Raw genomic sequence first — 20,168 nt, forward strand, 5'->3', positions numbered from 1 at the left:
AACGCGTCCTGGTCTAAGAAGAGCCGACAACAAACTTAGCCAGGTTTTTTTTGCTTAGCCAGGTATATTAACTCAACACCAGCATCTGACCTGAGTCTGATCACTGAGTGACCCCGTGTAAAACCAAATTGATTGGCATACAATAAATTGTTTATATTAACAATTAAGTAACTGTTTTCATATTTCAAAGTAAATTAGTTTTTCAAAGATTTTACTGAGAGTGGGTAGTACAGATATTGATCTAAAGTTAGAAGGGTCTGTAGTAAAAGATAACCACGGAAACTATTTGAGAGATCGATATAGAAAGTGCATACCAAATTTCAAAGCGGTCTGCCAAACGGCTTAGCTCTTAAACAATTTCAATTTTTCCTCGGGAACTTCCTAAGGAATCGGGATAAAAGGTAGCCGTAAGAAGAAATCAGTCGGTCGTCGAAATCATCATCATCAGGGCCTTTTTCTTTAAATTGAAGATGACGGTCAACAATCGAAAAGCCACCATATAATTTATTCATGTGCATAACACTTGTTTAAATAACTAGTAATTTGTACAATACGTCCGCGCCGCAGAGGACAGACGCCCGCAGAGGCGGAACTGAACTACCTGGAGAACGCCAAGAAGCTGGCCATGTACGGCGTCGACCTGCACCCGGCCAAGGACTCGGAGAACGTGGACATCACGCTCGGCGTGTGCTCCTCCGGCCTGCTGGTGCACCGAGAGAAGTGAGTGTGTCTGCAATCGAGTAGAGAAATACTTCAACATTAGATTAAACGTCTTATGCATATTGTATTAAAGCTCAGATTTTCGTAATATTCTTCAGCTCTAGCTTTTGGCAGAACAAGATGTGCAAGATTTGCGACTCTAAACGAGTGACATACAGCCCATTTTACATTGAGAACATTATACACCATTTTTTCTTACTAGTCTTTTAATATCATTAATCTATTCATTACTTTTTAATTTAAAGTTTGATTTAAAAAACAAATAAATAAAGACAAACAAAATAAAAACCTTTTTTTTTTTTATTTAAGTGTGTTTTTATTATTTTCTTAACGATTTGAAATATGCTTGAAGCTTTAAAGTAACGAAAATATTGTTTGCATTATAAGATAGGTAAGAAAAAATAGACTTTACTAAGGCTACTGTTTCTGACTGAATCAGAATTTCATATCATAATTGTTGTGGAACAGTTTTCTCAAATCATTAAATTTATGTTAACTGTTATTTAAGATATTACCTATATTGTAAGTAGAGACAACAATAGCTATAACAAGTAATGTTTTCTAATATTGTGAATAGGAAAGATTTGTTTGCTTGTTTGTAATCTGTATACTGAAACTACTGAAACCATTTTAGGAATTCTATCACTATTATAAAAGATGGTTTATTTGTTGTCCTAAGTAAACACTTAGACAGAAGAAAAAGTGCAACCGGACTGCTATAATCGCGAGCACTAACTCGATGGTCCGCCAAAAGTATATACTTTGTTAAAAAAATCGGTATTTACTACGTCTAAAAAAATCTCGCGAGCCATACTATCCTTACTACTGTTTTAAATGCTTTAATATTTAACTAAGCCACCAATCAACCTTACATTTGACATTGAGTTATTTTAAAGGCCGGAGAGTGACATTGTTACTACAGCTACTTAAAGTCCGAGGAAAGCATATGGTTTCTACTGAATTTGTAAAAATCCGTATTAAATGTGAACTTAGAACGCAGACAGAGCAGTGCCTGATAAATAAGCTACGACACATTAATTTTATTTCCAAAATAATTGAAAAATGAAAATGTGATTTTCAATCGTAATTTTTAAGCAAATAATATTATAACTTATGTGTATTGATACGGTCTGTTAGTGTTCTGTGCTTTCAATCGCTAAGTTTCGACAGGAACGGTCATTAGTACCAGATTGAACCCTACTAAATGGTGAATTGTGACCTCCGCAGACTCCGTATAAACCGTTTCGCTTGGCCCAAGATCCTCAAAATCAGCTACAAGCGCCACAACTTCTATGTGAAACTACGGCCCGGCGAGTTCGAGCAGTTCGAGTCTACTGTGGGCTTCAAGCTCGCCAACCACCGCGCCGCCAAGAAGCTGTGGAAGACTTGCGTCGAACACCACACCTTCTTCAGGTACGTGCCACGACGCGTAGTGTAGCGGCCTGTATACATGTAAACGTATATACAACGTGTAAATGAAAACTGAAATAATGCTTCACAGGCTTCAGAGGTAAATTATGTACTGTCTCTGAGATTTATCTGTGAAACCGAAAACCTTATAGTGTTGGAGTAGCCCATCATAGTTTTTACTGAAAGAAATCAGATACATCCCTAACATAACATGCAAAATTAAAATCATGTGAATCCCGTAACTTTAATAGGTACTTAGGCGACGTGTAGCGTGGGTACTATGCGCGTGTCGGTCTTTTGTCATCAATAGGGTTGTCATAAGTAAACACTTAAAATGTTTTGAATTCGTTTGTATGAAAAAATAAATATGCTTCTTTTGATTTAATATGACAGGGTGATTCCTTATGAAATAGACTTATGCATCCTTCAACACAATTTCGTAATTCGGTTACACGTTGTATTTATTACATTGTACTATTTTCGATTAACTGTTATGATACATTAGAGTGCGTTTTGACATTTTTGATGGGTACAATTTAATCATTTTACATCAAGTAGTGATTCCATTTTTGTTATTCATGGTTTTGAGTTTTCACTCCTGTCCCAGTACTAACAGCCTTTAGTTTTAAATTATTGATGGGCTTGGTGCTTGATGACAATTGAGCCTGATGGAAAGGAATGCTGAGAACTAGGTTGGAGCATATATGTTATTGTATATAAGTATATATTTATGTATTCTTAATATTCATTTTATAGGTATATGTTAATTATCAGTATCTCTATATTATTGCAATATAATATAGTTTATTATATATATATCATATTTCTGTATATATAGGCCTATATGCAAATATATATGTATATTTCTATGCACCAGCTATTTCTCTTCTAGAGCTGTGTTTTACGCCATTGGTTGCCTGGAAGAGATCGCTATGTAGCGATAAGGCCGCCAATTTGTATAGATACTTTGCGTTACCTATTTATTTTCAATTTTTCTGTATGTTTATGTGGTGTACAATAAAAGTGTATTCATTCACTCATTCGGAGCTGGTAACAAGTGCCCCGAGAGGTCGTTCCTTACCTTAGGGGCTCTAGGCCGGCGTGGCGGAGCAGGGCATTCGTCTGATTGATTTTCATTGTAATTTTGATTTAATTATCCATTTTAATTTTAATTTTCTGTCATTAGTGGATAGTTAGGGGTTAGTTACTGTCCGGTTATAATGGTATAGATACGGATATCCCCCAGGCTGACTACCCCGGAGCCGGCGGCGCGCGGCACGCTGTTCCCGCGGCTGGGCTCGCGGTTCCGCTACAGCGGCCGCACGCACTACGAGTCGCGCGCCGCGCCGCCGCAACGCACGCAGCCGCACTTCGCGCGCGCCATCTCCGCAAGGAGGCTGTCGTCGCGGAGCGCGGACGGTGAGTACCGCCAGCAGCGGCACCGCTACTGCGACCTCTACACAAATTACTACTACTTACAGTAATTCTAACAAAACAAAAGTTTCCGATCGTAGTACTGACACACAACTTGCGGTTTGAAGGGCGCACTGCTGCGTTAAGTTGCGGCATGTTTTAACGGGTCGTTGCGGTCGGCCGCAAAATCAATTTTTTTCCTTAATATTAAAACACTGGATTCGTTGATACTAAGAATCGTTTTGTGAGTGGAATTATTACCGAAGTGTGATGCCGAGTTTATTTGCGTTTAATTACGCGGATCGAGAAGATCGACACTTTTCTTTTTAAAATACTTCGTAACGCCAATGTTTGTTGAATCAAGCCAACTCTAATTTTAGTGCCGATGTAAGAAGCAGGATGTTTTGAGAAAAAAATAAATGTACCTCAACAAACCAATACATTAAATGCAATTGTAAATATATACATCAACCATTACTAACTCACTTACCCACACGGCGGCGGACAGTTTAGGTTTATCGCGCTTTTTGTAAGCTTTATCTGTAGGTTTGGTTGTAGGTTTGTATGTTTGTAACCGACTCCTTTGGACTTGATTTTGGCCATCTTCAAACTGTCTGACTTCGTTCAAACTTTTAAGATATACTGTTTTATATCTAAAAAGTTTGAACGAATTCTACTAATTCGATAAGATTATTCCATTTTTAATTAGTAAAATTGATTTTATTTGAAATAATTTTTCATTTAAAGTCGATAAGGCAGGAATGATGTTAATTTTTATTTCTAACCATTAACTTTAGCCGATTTCTCTAATATTAAATCAAATTTGTAGGTGAATGGGTTACCGATTAATTTTGCTCTAATAAAAATAATAGTATAACAAAAACTTAAAAACCATGCTTATATAAATAAACTCAACTATAAGGTAGAAATTACTGTTAATTATTGTATGTCCTATTATTGAAAGTGTCTGTGGTGATGGTCATAGTCGGTGGCCTACGGTCTCAGTAACGTCTATATTTTCGCGCGCTCTTGACTCACACATTTTCGATCCTCATACAACCGTTTGTTGTCACCTTGCCAGACTGCAATTGGATGGTGTCATACATTATGACGTCAATTTCAATTTAAAAAAAAACACTGTCATTTCTCGCAACAGTTAGTCATAATAGTCATGAATGTAAACTGCAATAGTTACTAATTAGTAAACTTTATCACGTATGGTCTAAAAATAAATTGTGTCACATTGTTGGGAATGACGAGGGAAATTTTTTCATAGATAAGTTTTCAAATGAGTTTCATACACATCGTGGTTCGTTTGGCCCGAATTCTTTAAAACGTGCGTTTCTTTTGATGCAATGATTTTACCCACTGCTGGGATGGATCGAGACGGATAGGGGTCGCCATCACTCGTAACTCTAGTATCATCATCAGATCAACTCATTACCGGCTCACTACGTCCACCACGCTGGCCTGGCTTATCATACACTCCGAAGTACCGAGGAAAGGTACGAGTCAAAATTTGACCTTGAAAGTTGTACACACCGACTTGGGTCGCTTTGTTTCGCATCGACAAAAGTAGGAAAAGGATATCATGACTTATTTTAATCTGCCATCTGTAGATATTGGATTATGTTGATTTTTATATATTTCGGACTAGCTTATAAACAGACCAAAACAAAGCAGGGCATGCAAGAAACGTGTTCTAGAATGTAGCAGCCCATCTACATCAACGTGAGGTGTAGATGTTAAGAATCACATGCCTGTAATTACACCGGCGACCACGCCCTTGAACCGGTAAAAAAATATGCCTCAAAAAACTACTGCCACCTAAAAATTATAAACAATTAATTTTGTGCGTTACACGTAGTGCATGACACCATCCGCCCCAGATGCAGGCGAGTGTAGTTGCGCTAGTGAAGTAGCCGGTATTAATACTTTATTTACTCACAACGTGACGTCACCCATCTTTGGCGTCGCGGCTCTATTCTCGCTCAGTCGAGAGGCGGCGCCCGACGGGACTACATCGGAGTCTACTTTTGTAGTTTGATGTTGAAGTGACACTACAAAGTGTTCGGTAGTTGAGTATTGAAGTGCGCTGAAATGGTGTTCAGCGATTGTTGGACTCCGAGTTGTGCTGCGCGTGAGTTATCGTTTTACCTTTTGAAGGACAGTTTGTTTACTAGGTGTTGCCCGTGTTCTTAAAAAAAAACATGGGAACAGTTTATTAATTATCATCACATTAATCGATTACCGGCCTACTACAGAGCACGGGTCTCCTCCCACAATGAGTAGGTGTTAAGGCGGTAGTCCAACACGCTGGCCCAGTACGGAATGGTGGACTTCACACACCTTTGAGAACATTATGTAGAACCATAATGAAACCACGGTTCTACATAATGTTCTTAAAAACCGTTTAACTATGGGAAATTAAGTAGTCTATGTTACTCTACGTCCTTTCAACTAACTCTATGAAAAAAATAAAGTTGATTGGTTGCTCAGTTAGAGCGTTAAGGAAAGACAAACAAACAAACACTCTTTCTCGTTCATTATATTAGTAGCGATTCACACCATTTATCTGTTGAATTTGGCTCTGAATCGAGGCATTATTACGAGGTGATAAAATAATGAATAGTTTACGGATTTCACGATTCACTTGTCTTTAATGTTATTGCAGTCTAAACACGTGCAGAATGGTAAAGCTTTAGGATGCGCGATTATAGATGCTGGAGGTCATAATATAACGCAAATGTTTAGAACTCACTCTGATTTATGAATGCGAAAGTGTGTCAGTTTGTTTATTTGTTTGTTCTGTTACCTATGTTCGGTCCAGTTTTTATAGTAATTGAATGTGCAAGTCAGTTTTATTAAATAAACATGTAATTAGTACTCGCTTTCACAAGTATTTATTACTGAAACTTACTCATTAATTAGTCACTCTTAATCCCATCTTTCCATCTACTTTTTGTCAATTATATTCGTGATAAATTCATCATGTCTTAATAGGCGGCCAATCATTTTCCCTCTTCTTATTTCTATAGTTCTAATTATATTACTCTTTGCACGGACTCTAGTTAGTACTTATTTATTTCCAATTTTCTCAGTCCAAAATACAATATTAATAGATATGCTATGAAAACTAATCTTAATTTTCTAAAGTAATAATATTGTTTTTCTTTGAGTATAGCAAATTCCAATATTTCGTAATGGATAGTGGCGTATACAAGTATGGTACCTTAACTAACGAGCATGTACAAATTTTGTATGTTATTTACGTATCAAAAGTGTTTTCTATGGGTCTATTTGAATTAATAACTTAACTTTGACTTTGAATTTTAATAGTAATAGTAATCATTTATTTGCAAAAAACATGTGAAATTATAGATGTTACAAAAATTTAATTAATTAGGCCAGCAAAGTACTCATCTACGGAATAATAACATTTTTCAATAAGATATTGTATTAATTTGTGTTTCAGCGTATATGTATTTAATTAGTTTTGTTTTAGTTTATCTAGCTTACTTTATTTTGTTTATGAACAGTAGCAAAATATGACAGAACAAAATATGACAAAAATTAACAAATACCTTTGTATTTTCCAGCGTTGGCGGCGAACGACAAGGATGAGTCGGTGCCCGAGGCCACTAAGCGGCACACCATGCCACCCCAGCCCGCCGCACGACCCACACTCAAGGACAAGGTATTTTCTACCCTATTCACTAACAACTAAGGTACATACCTGAATGATAACTGTGATACTAGACATAAATGAGTATACTGGGGTTGTGCTCGGTACATTGTGGTCAGTCGTCGACAAACAAACAAACAACACGTTATTGTGTTGCGTGCTAAGAAGGCAAGTTGGAATGGGGCTACATCCTTTAAAATTATCACTAATACACGATTCAGAGAAGTTATTGTAATTTCAAATAACGCTAATTTCAGATTTTATGATATAATATAAAATTTTAATGAATTACTTTTCCATTTACAAGTATATATGTGAGAGAGAGAGAGAGAGAGATAAGAGAGATGCTGTCACCGCGTACTTATATGAAGACTTTGTAACAGATATTTCTTAAAAGTTCGAATCCCAGCATGCACCTTTAACTTATCTAAGTTATGTGCGTTTTAAGCAATAAAAAGATCACTTGCTAGAACAGTGTAGGAAAACATCGTGAAACAAACCTGCACGCCTGAGAGTTCTCCATTGTGTCCTCGAAGGAGTGTGGAGTCCACCAATCCGCACTGGACCAGTGTGGTGGACTATTACCTGAACCTTTCACACTGTGGAAGCAGACCCGTGCCGTGTAGTGGGCCGGTAATATGCCGGTTGATATGATGGTGATGACGATGATTGAGTTTAAGAAAATTGTGTAAAAAATGTTTCTCATAATTATAAATACTGTATTAACCCATGTACTCGGTATACCCTTTCCAACTGCCTTTCATAACGTGATCGCAAAAAGAGATGTGCGTACCTTGTGCAAAGACCCTAAGAGCACATGAAGAAGTCATTGAGACAAACTTATGGTGTTTAAGCCAAATGTACCTACTAAAATTAAGTTCACTAAATGTAGACTGCTAAAGAAACAAACATTTCACTCTCTGATATGGCAAATTGAACATCAATATTTGCATGATAGTAACGCTTCAGTCAACAAACAATTTACGTATTTATCTCAATTTCAGTAACTACTAGCGTTAAACGGGGATTTGGCATAACGTTCAACTCGGGACATTAACGATAGTTAGGGTTGCCACTCGGCCGCTATCCAAATAATATATAAGAAATGCAATAACTATCAACTCAATTCTATTTTTCAAACTTAATATTTGCTTTGCATTTCGAAATGGGTGTAACAATGTATTAAATTCCACGAATTCTATGCAAGACTAATCATCTGACTTAAGATCTTTAAAATGACTTTACGTTTTCTTCAATACAGTCATCCTTATTTTGTATCTTGCGCCCTACATATTTGAAAACATGCTGTTAAGAAATAATTGTAAACTTAATTCAATTTCTTAAACTAAATTTGTGCTTTGTATTTCGAAATGGGTGTATTAATGTATCTTTAAATACCACATATTCTTTGCAAGGTTATAGATCTGAAACAAGATCTTTTTTTAACATGACCTTACGCTGTTGTTTATACGGTAACCCTTTGTTTGTATCTTGCGTCCTACATATTCGAAAACAGCATTGAAATAAATATTAACTTAACACAATTTCCCAAACTTAATTTTTCGAAATGGGTGTAGAAATGTATCTTGACGTACCATATGTTCTTTGTAAGAACATACATCTGAGATAAGATCTTTTTTTAACATGACCTCACGTTGTTTTGAATACAGTAATCTCTTTTTTTTATTTTGTGTCCTACATATTGGAAAACTGCACTAAGAAATGAATTCATTCTCCGATTTGTACTTAAATAGCAAGTAATATGAAAAATACAGTTTTCAAAGATTATAATGCTTAGAAAAGGGATTGAGTTTGTCGGCCGGTAGCAACCCTAACTGGGGTTTACATTCAGTGGAATCACATTAACTAATAGTGTTTGCACGGTAACGATCTCATTTGAAATTCATGGTTGCCCATTAACATTTAACAACAGAGGAAAACACTACATTGCTACGTACAATTGGCTGTGAACATTTGGATTTCACGCGTCGAATGCGAAGAACAACTTGGTCGTTTTTAAGCTCCTTTCCTAGTAATTAATTAATAGTTTTAATAAGCAAAGAAATCCTGTCAAATAGTTTCGCCGAAAACTCTATACACGATTACAGATGATGACATTGTAATAGTCTCAATTCGGCAGCTTTTTTAATCTATACAATTTTACTTCTTGGAAATATTCCAAATATCGTTCACTTTAATAAAGTGAATAATTTAACAACTGATCGAATGAAGTACCTATTAGGTATACCCTCACAGAATTCCGTGACTCGCACACGCTGTAGGGCGTTTCTTAATGCAACGAACTTTCAATAGTTCTCTTTGTAATTATATAATGATGATTTTGTTGGAGTGGCGATTCAATACTTTTTATGGACGAGATTTATGAGTGAAACGTCAAGGTCACGTTTATTTACATTTTGTTACACGAGAGAGAAGAAAGATATAACGCATGGAACAGAAGCAAGAGAGCTATACAATTATACATTGTATTTTAATAGGAGGTTATTCCAAAAGTTTAAATTGAATTAATTATATGGCTATAACTTTATATAACAAACTGACAGACTGCCATAAAAATTTGCCGCTCAATACCTTTAGGACAGTTATTTTCAAAATACTCAACGATAAAACTTACTACAGTGTTGACGAATATTTAAATGACAATTTGATCTAAAATTTGACTTGAAATCTTTGACAATGATTATTTCCTTAATTTATTTAATTTATTATTTTTCTTTTTTGGAATGAGTTTTTATCCCATTCCGTAGAATCAGACAAGATTTGCACACTGTCGTTGTCAGGAGATTGTGTAGGAGTGTATTTCAATTGTGGTAAATCAACTTATTGTGGCCCACAATTCTAACAGATAAATTTATTATACGGTGCTTCGTAATTATTTTGTTTATAACAAAAGGCAACGTTTGTAATACTGGAAGAGCATTCGATTAAGTCGTAACCATAGAGTAACGAAGCTGTAGTGTTCTCCTCGCGGCGGTCCGCCGGGCCACGCCCGCGGCCGCCCGCAGTAACGTTGTGTCGCACTCAGCTGCGGCGCCGCTCGGCCGGCGCCTCCGCCTCGTCCGCCTCCTCGCTGGAGGGCGACTACACCGCCGACACACAGGTGCCCAGTGGAACGTGACCCTCGCACCCTCCCGCCGCCCGCTCACCCACGGCTCTCGCACGGTGGCTTCTCACCGCGCGGGTCTCGTGCTGCGACAATACCCTGCTAAACTCTGTAGCCTTAGTACCAGATTTGTTCGCTCACAATCGAAGATTCGTTTTCGAGTATGAAAATACCAACCTTACTTGCATTGACTTTGCTCAAATTTGCCTACAATAAATCATAAAGCTCGGGTTTTTGACCGAACGATTGTAAATAAAAAAAAATTGAAATATACAGAATATGCGACTTTAAAACGATTTACATTAAGTACATTACGATTTACTTTGACGATTCCAGTATCGAAACGACTGTTCAATTGCGAGCAAATCTTGTGTTAAGCTATTCTTAAAGCTGCACGCGACTTACAGCAATTCCCTCGCTCGCTTAGCCTCTCGAATTAGTGCGACTCGCCTCAGTTTGAACATAGCTATAGCCCGGTATCAACCAAAGCGAAGACGGTAGAAGACAGACGATGTTCGCCAAGCTGGCTGAATAGAACAATAAGCTGGCGCGCAACCAGAGCTTTCTTCTCTCGGCTCCGCTTAGCTCTCTCGCTAGTAAAATTAGACATGCCCTCTTCTCTACTTAACTGCATCCAATCAAGCTTAGTGGAGATAACTGAGAACAAAATTGTTGTCCCATTGGCGGTGTATGTGCGATGATGCGTATTGACCAATCCCATCAATAAACCCACCATCATAAGGTCGCTAAATTTCAGGTAGTTCTTATCGGTAAGACCGCTGTGTTATTTTCGATGTCCGGGTCCATCTTATAAGGTAGAAAGAGGTTAATAATGTGTTAAAATGGACCCAATCGACGTCGTTTTGTAGCTCAAGCTCGCCCACATTTCTATAGCCAGCGCTAATAGCGTTGCGTTTGTGTTCATAGCGTTGCGTTTATAAAATAAAAATGAAGAAGTACAGAATAGCAACTAGGTTAATTGGGTCCATTTTACATTGGCGTAATTTTTTAGATTCTCAAATTTGTTTTACTACTGGAAGCCTGCCAATATCACACTAAGGGCTCAGATAAAGGGTGACTGGAGCTTACACCAAGACGCAGTCCTATCGATGGTCTGTATAGCTACCCCGAGTAACGCAGCCTTACGCATACCCCAGCCAGGGAGCTTAACGTTTACGAAGCTAGCCAACAACTTTATCCTGCCACATAACCTTTCCATAGTGACCCCAGTATTAATAGAAAAACCTCAACTCCTTTTTCTTGTTTATTTGGCTCAATCACTTTTGTTTTTTTTAATATTCTTTGTTCCCAGCTCTAAATTTGCGTGCCTAAAGTTATGTGCGTTTTTTAATGAAAATGTATTTTCTTTAATCCTGTATGCCTCAGTTTTAATCGCCAGTGCTAAACCGATTACTTTGCGTCTCAAAATTAATTTGGATGTGAGTAGGGTATCTTCAAATCACTTTCCTCTTCAGAAGATTGGATCTTTTGTTTTCTTCCTAATTCATCCTTATATTTCATATAATACACTAGCTACTACTGTAGTTCTCTTTACATTTCTGGTGTGTTCCATAGATCGGGTATTCTTAGATCGTGTTTCATTGTAGTTTATATTGCATTGTATACTTAGTTTGGTATCACTCAACAATACGACCTAATGCAAAATTTTGTTTCAAAGATTTAACATTGTATTGCCATAACGAATTGAAAAGGAATTATATAACCATTTTTTTAAATCTATATCCGTAAGTAATCATGGGCAACATTTTGCATTCAATATGTTGGATTTTTTTTGTCTCTATTTATGCATGTATGTTATGTCTAATTCTGTAAATTTAGTTTTAATTAAGTTTTTTATGGCACATATATATCTAACATTTTGTAGGAAAACCCTTGTCGTGTTAGCCACTCTGTTAAGTTTCCTGCTATGCGATTATTGTTATAGTAGCGCAGTTAACGTCACAATCGTGTACGGTGTCCGACTACCAAAGCACTTTAATTGACGTTAATGATGATTATTATAACATTCAAGGTCATAAATTTAAAGCCAGAATCCCCAGTGGAAATACTACGAAATGAAAAATGTATGAATGTATGAACTTGCGCCTAAAAACAAGAAGCATTTACTGATATTCCTTGTTTAAAAGTCCGAGTTGTTTTAAGTAGTCAACACTATGGAATTTCAGAGCAGATTTTATAGCTGAAGTTTATTGATACTTATATCTTATATTACATAATGTACAACTTCATGAGAGGCACATTCGGCTCATTCAACTTGGACGACGAGTGTTTCGAGAAGTTTGCGTGCTCGCAAATCTGGTATACAAGTTCACTTGAAAAGATGCTTACGTACTACAGTAACAGTGGGTTATAACCGTATTCATTAAAATGTTTCTATAAACTTTAAATAGAAAGATACGCGCTGACCTTATCTTCAGTGTGTTTACATTTAAAGTCAACCAATCATATCTCTAAATCGATTACTAGAGCTACTCGTCATATTTGTAGTCCGATGTCTGAGTACCACCTTTCCAATTGATCCTATATCAGACTTAGGGTAGGTGCAGGTTCAATTTACTCTTCCGTTATAGTGTTTCGCTACATGAATACCGTTATAGGATAGGGGTGCTAGCCTATACTTAGCATTTTAGTTTTTTATTACACATTTGCAGCATTTTTTTTGTAGAATGTGATCCTTTTTTGTTCGTTTCAGATTAGAATTTGTGCCTTTAGTGACTTCATGTTGTGCCTTTGTACATGTGCGTTGTATACTCCCCAAGTTGATCAGAAAGCTTGAAACTTTCTATAAACCTAAACACCACCTCAAAAATAGTTTGCGTAAACGCAGGGCCAAGAAATCGAAAGTGTTCGTAAGACGTTCTTTTATATATTTATCGTAGATTTAGATTGCCGGTTTTGTGCACAATAAAACAATGTGTACTATTGAGTAATAATATACGACCTAGGCACTACGTCATGACAAACGGAATCTATGCTCCGTTCATTCGATTTTCCAGAACGGTTCCTACTGTCTTTGGAAAAGGAAAGCATTTTGACATATGAAAGGTTTCCTTAGTTGAAGTGTGACAAAACACTAAAACAGCAATCAAATTGGTGCTTATGCGCTGAAACTTTTGACCCCGCTGTTACTCTTACTAATTTAATAAATGCCATACAGGTCCATTAAAGGTTTATAGAATGTTTAAATATTTGTGGCGAAGAGTGTTAATTTGAAAAAGTGTTGTAATAAAGTTCCACGTCCTTCTAGAAGCCGCCGCCTGGTGCTGTGAAGGTGATGCCGGCGTTGTTCAAGAAAGACGAGGACAAAATGTTGCCTGAACAAAGGAAACCTGCTGAGAATGGTAGGATTTCATGGTGTTCACCTATTTTGTAGTGGTCATGGCATCGTTTTTGAATAAAAACTAATAAAAGATTATCCACAGGTACCGACACGACCAGCGATCCTGGTATAACAAACAATGTAGAGACGCCCAAGAAGTCGAAGGTATAAAAACGTGTACATAATCTACTGAATCTATTAAAATGTTCAGGAATGGTAGAAACAATTGGCAATACTTTTCATTAATGTAATGTCACTCAAAAGTAGATTTTTTGTGATAAAATATTTGTAAATATCCGTTTTAGAGGCAAAGCATGCATTTTATATATTCGGTTTGCACTCAATGTTTGTTGCCGACAAATTAATCAGCTGTTTTAGAGCGATGCCTTCACCAATAAATTTTTTACGATATATTATATTTTTTTACCTTTCGGTACGATTGTTTTCTTATTTTATGTTTTGTTTCTTTCCAAATCCTATCCCGCACAGGGAGGCTTTACGTTATTCGGCGGAAAGAAAGAGAAGTCGCCCAAAGAAGAAAAATCGCCCAAGGAAAAATCACCCAAGACAAAAGATAAAGCAGAAAAATCTCCGAAATTCAAACCAGACAAATCTCCGAAGGATAAAGATAGAAAAATTAAAGATCCTAAAGCCAAGATCGCTGTGCTCGATACTTCAAATGAAAGTTCAAATCCTGATACTTCCCTCGACCTGAGCCCTGTCAAAGACGAGAAACCGAGCTTCACGAAGCCCTATGAATACACAGATACTGAAAGGAGTCCCACGCGAAAACCTTTTATCCAAGGCGCGTTTAGTTATGAAAAAGAACCGATTTCTGATGAAAAACAAAGAGGCATGGATGACAGTCAAAGTCCGGGTACAAGAAAAGCGGGTCTAGCTTTTAACTATGCTCCAGGAGAAGATAAAAAAGTTGCTGAAAGTGCGGAAAAGAGGAAAACTCCTGAAGATTTCAGTAAACTGAAGACACCAGGTATTGATTACGTACAATCTGCCGCTTTGAAAGAACAAGCTAAGACCCCCAAGTCTAATCTTATCGACCCGACTCTTGCTTTATTGGATGCTGAAAGAGCTCATCACGAAACACCAATTGCTGTAGTCCCGGTCGTGGCTAAATCCGATAAGGAAGTTCAAGTGGTCATAATAACCGGGCGGTATAACCCCAAGACGAAAAAACTCGATGATGCCAATGGAACTATTCTGGTTACAAAGGGAATGCTTAATAAAGCTAACGGAAAGATAGAAACTGAAAAAGAAATAATTAATACTAAATCGGGTCACATAAACTTCACTGATCAAGTGACGGGCAAACAAGACGTTAAGAACGGCCATGTTGATTCAAAAACCGGACACATTCTTTTTACATCTGGTGTTATTGATCCCAAGACTGGTAAAATAGATCCAACTTTAGCCCAACAATACTGCTTCGTAGAGAAAGCCGAAGATAAAGTTGGTTCCAAGCCTGGTCGAGAAGTTGATTTAGTAGTTATTACTGGAAAATATGACGGAAAGCATAAGAAATTGGATGCTTCCCACGGCCATGTTGAAGTTTCTAAAGCTATTGTAGCTCCCGATGGCACGGTGTTTTCAAACTATGGTTTAATGGATCCTAAGAAAGGTAAAATTGATTACATTGACCCGAAAACAGGCAAACAGGATCCAAAACAGGCTTACGTTGACCAAAAGACTGGCAACCTTCTCGTTACCACAGGAGTACTTGATCCTAAATCTGGCAAAGTTGACTCTTCGTTGGGTCAGCAATACAGTATTGTCGAAAAAGATGCCACAAAGGCGAATAGAGAAGTAAGATTGGTTGTGGTTACAAGCAAATACGACTTGAAAAATAAAAAGCTGGATCCTTCCTTTGCTCATGTTGATTCCATAAAGGGAGTGCTTAGTGGTGCTGATGGTAAAATATACACAGAGTACGGTGTAATTGATCCCCGAACAGGTGATATACAGGTCACTGACCCTAAGACGGGTAAACAAGAAGTCAAACAAGCTCAAGTTGACCCGAAGACTGGAAACATCCTTCTTTTGTCAGGTGTCATTGATCCGCGTACTGACAAACTTGATACTACACTAGGACAGCAATACAGTATAGTTGATAAACCTACATCTACATTTGCCGCGTTACCAGGAAAAGAAGTTCAAGTCGTAGCTATCACTGGAAAATATGATTCAAAGACAAAGAAATTGGATAACCCTAACGGTTTCGTTGAAACCTCCCAAGGTATTATTGGCGATAAGGATGGAAAAGTTCATTCCAATTTCGGAATATTAGATCCCAATACTGGAAAAATATATTACACAGATCCCAAGACAGGTAAGCGAGAATCTAAACAGGCAACACATGATTCAAAATCTGGTACTTTCCTTCTCACGTCTGGAGTCATTGATCCAAAGACAGGAAAAACTGATTCCTCACTTGGGCAACAATTCGCTATTGTTGATAAAGATGCGCCGAAGGGAATTCCCGAGAGATTTGTGAACCTAGTCATTGTTACTTCTAAATATGACCCTAAAAACAAAAAGCTTGATCTCTCGAACACACATATTAATTCAATACAGGGAAAACTTGACGACGATGATAAGGTGCATACAGAACTGGGCGTTATTGATCCAGCTACAGGCCAAATAACAATAACAGATCCAGTGACTGGCAAGCAGGAAGTTAAAAAAGCTACTGTAGATTCTAAAACAGGCAATTTGCTGCTTACTTCTGGTGTCGTTGATCCCAATACAATGTTAGTCGACCCAACTTTAGGTCAACAGTATACAGTTGTTAATAAACCGAAGGACACATTCGCTTCTGTCCCCGGAAAGGAAGTACAACTTGTAATCATTACTAGTAAATATGATACGAAATATAAGAGATTGGATAATCCTAATGGTCATGTTGAAACTTCGCGTGCCATCGTCGGAGCCGATGGCAGAATACATTCTAATTTCGGTATAATTGATCCTAAAACTGGAAAAATTGAGCAGGTGGATCCCATAACTGGCAATATTGAATTCAAAAACTCTGTTGCTGACCCTAAAACAGGTCACCTTATCCTCACGTCAGGAATCATTGATCCAAAAACAGGAAAAGTTGATTCGTCGCTCGCTCAACAAGTCAGTATTGTTGATAAAGATGGCAAACCAGTTGAAAGAGAAGTTCACCTTGTTATCATAACTACGAAATATGACCCCAAAACGAAGAAAATCGATCCCAGTCAAGGTCAAGTAGATACTATTAGTGGTACAGTCGGCCCAGATGGTAAAATCCATACTGAATTTGGTACAGTCGACACTGCGACCGGAGAAATCATAATTACAGATCCTAAAACGGGTAAAAAAGAGATTAAAAAGTCTCAAATTGATCCTTCAACTGGGCATTTGCTAGTTACAAGTCAAGTTGTCGATCCAGTGACAGGAAAGGTAGATCCTACTTTAGCACAACAGTACAGCATCGTTAATAAACCTGTCGTCCAACATTCAAAACCACCATCAAAGGGTGAAGTGCGAATTGTGATTATAACTAGCAAATACGACCCTAAAACTAAATCTGTGGACGCTGGCGCCGGAACTATCGACGCATCTAAAGGCTACGTCAGTGTTGAAGATGGAAAAATACATACAGACTTCGGAATTATTGATCGTAAATCAGGTCAAATTTTGTACAAAGATCCAATTACTGGAAAACAGGAATTAAAACAAGCCGATATTGATCCAAAGACGGGCAATATTATTGTAACTTCGTCTGTCACAGATCCTAAGACGGGAAAAGTGGACTCCTCATTCGCGCAACAGTTATTGATTGTTGATAAACAGAATGTGCTGTCCAAACCGCCCGTTTCTCAGAGAATAAGTAGTTCACCCGCTAGAAACATTCCTAGTCCTGTAAAAACACCCACACCTACGCCAGTACAAACATCTTTGCATTCGCCAGTTCATACATCTTCACCAATCAGTAGCCAGTTACAAAAAGCATCTCCCATTACATCAGTTAGACCCGTGGCACCACCTAAACCACTGACAGCTCCTCCAGAACCGCCAAGGAAGAAAATCGTTAAAATTATGGTAATCTTCACGAGATTAGATCCGAAGACCAAAAAACCAGATTTCCATACTGCTGAAGTAGAACACTTAACCGGAGTCCTCGACCCGAACGGTCTTGTTGAAACCAAATATGGTGTTATTGATTCTAACAGAGGAAGTATCGCCATCACGGATTCTGCTGGTCAGAGACTTACGAAAGATGGCTTGGTGCTGAATGAAACAGGGCAGATCTTTATTAATTCGGGCGCTCTCGACCCCAAGACAGGTAAAATCGATCCGAATATGGGCATGATCGTGAGCATTGCCAAGCAAGATGATCCAATAGTGGAAATTACTACAATAACTGGTCCTACAGATCCTATAACTGGCAAAGTCAATATTGAAGACGGTATTGTTGAACATACAAAAGGTAAAGTGGATGCGGAAACTGGCAATATTTCAACAAAATATGGCGTGATCGATCCTACAAATGGCGTCATATTCGTAACAGATACTTATGGTGCGCAAGACACCAAACCTATCCAAATAGATGAAAATAATGGTCAAATAACTGTTATTGGTGCAGTCGATTCTAAAACTGGAAAGTTTGATCCTAAACTTGGACAAGTTCTTGTTGTCGGAAGTCATATTGATCCTGTAGTCGAAGTAACCACATTTGTTGGCAAATTTGACACTAAGAAAGGAATAATTGAACCGAAAAACTCACTTATCGAGAGCAGCACAGGCCAGCTGAACCCTCATAACAACAAAATTGATACCAAATATGGCCAAATAGATCTCGTGAAAGGGACGGTTACATATAACGACCCCAAGACAGGAAGATTTGAAAGTAAAGAACTTAAAGTCGATCCCATGACCGGACAGTTCCTGTTACGAAGTGGACAGGTCAATCCAAAATCAGGTAAACCTGATAAAGATGTCGGCAGACTGATGTGCCTGAGGATAATTCAAACCAAAGTTGATCCTGTTTCTGGAAAACAAATTGTTGTGAATGATCCGAAGAACGTAAAAGTTGATCCGAAGACCAGTCAGATTTGGATAGCTGGACCAAAAGATCCAAAAACTGGAGAAACTCTTTATACAGCTGGTCAAATTGATCCAGTTACAGGATACATAATAACCGTTTATGGCCGATATGACCCGAAATCTGGGACTATTACTAGAGCAACTGACATCGATAAAGCTCTTATTAAAGTCGATCCGGTGAACGGACAGATCTACACAGCCACCGGCGAAGTTGATGACGAGAATCAACCGCTGTATTCCGCTTCCCAAATCGATCCCGGCAGCGGGGAAATATACACTAAACTTGGCAGAATAGACCCGCGAACTGGCAGACTTATTATTATCAGGATTTACATTATAACTCAGAAGGACGAGAAAGGTCGCGTTAAGGAACTCGATCCGAAAGAATGTACGATTGACGAAACCACCGGAAGGATTATAACGACTAAAACTGTATATGTGTATCAAATTATTGACCCCGTCACCGGCGAAACCATCGACGTGGATCCAGACGACCCTAGACTCAAAGGCGCGCGCACGACTGTCACTCAAACCATGACACTGTCGGGAAAAATAGACCCTATAACAGGAAGAATAAAGACTGAATACGGCGATATCGATCCCGATACAGGTGATATCGACCCGAGCACAGCCGTCAGAGACCCAGTCACCGGCCAGTTAATTCTACACTACTCGCAAATCGACCCATCCCACTTTGAAGACAAGAGCGGGAACTACACAATAGAGAAGGAGACTCACGATCTGCCCGCCAACATCGACATCCAGACGGTGAACACGCACAAGTTCTCAACGTTCGGCAAGGATGAGAGCCCGGCGCGCGGCGACGAGCCGAAGACGTTCACGGAGTACACCACGTCCGAGCACATCAGGCACCAAGGATACGTAGTGTCGCCTTCAACCCCCCAATCCAAGATCCCGATTTCACAGCGTTCTAAGAAAACTCCGACCCCGCCGGTGGTGGTCAAAACGACCACAAAACAACTGCTCACGAAAAACGATGAAGGTGTCACCCACAACGTGGAGCAGGAAGTGGAGAACCTGGGTACGGGGGAGGTGACGTTTTCCACACACACCAACAAGGTTCGTTTCATTCTTTACGTACAATTCCAGTAACGGGCGATAGAACCACCCTTTTTAATGTCGTTTTCTTTATTTCTTTTTAATTTTTTCCACGGCTTACGGAAAGAGATGGACAGGAAAGAATGCGCTTATTTTACTACAAACTTTAAATTTTACGAACACTTGTGTTCCCGCGCCTCTGTCTCTCTGTTTCAAAGTCGTTTCATTTTTAATTTAGTTTTGTTTTCCGAATAATTTTGATTAATTTTGTTTTTCAAAGCTTGAGTGCTTCATTAGTAAACATCAATGTTAGTACTCATGTACACCCT

General features: G+C 38.3%; 1 protein-coding gene across 5 annotated transcripts in view; it reads left to right on the plus strand.

Annotated features, from left to right (window-relative positions):
* Positions 1–20,168, plus strand: part of LOC120637568 (protein 4.1 homolog) — a 91,086-nt gene that overhangs the window by 61,185 nt on the left and 9,733 nt on the right. For 4 of the 5 annotated variants that reach the window (XM_039909408.1, XM_039909423.1, XM_039909431.1 and 1 more), the window contains exons 6-12: positions 568–720; positions 1,948–2,133; positions 3,377–3,549; positions 7,143–7,240; positions 13,621–13,714; positions 13,796–13,857; positions 14,182–19,860. In XM_039909408.1, coding sequence (XP_039765342.1) covers positions 568–720; positions 1,948–2,133; positions 3,377–3,549; positions 7,143–7,240; positions 13,621–13,714; positions 13,796–13,857; positions 14,182–19,860 — 6,445 coding nt within the window. Of the gene's footprint in view, positions 1–567; positions 721–1,947; positions 2,134–3,376; positions 3,550–5,445; positions 5,684–7,142; positions 7,241–13,620; positions 13,715–13,795; positions 13,858–14,181; positions 19,861–20,168 lie in introns of those variants that run through there. The other variant, XM_039909440.1, reaches the window with a different exon arrangement.

Source organism: Pararge aegeria, chromosome 1 (genome assembly GCF_905163445.1).
Source record: "Pararge aegeria chromosome 1, ilParAegt1.1, whole genome shotgun sequence".
NCBI lineage: Eukaryota > Metazoa > Arthropoda > Insecta > Lepidoptera > Nymphalidae > Pararge > Pararge aegeria.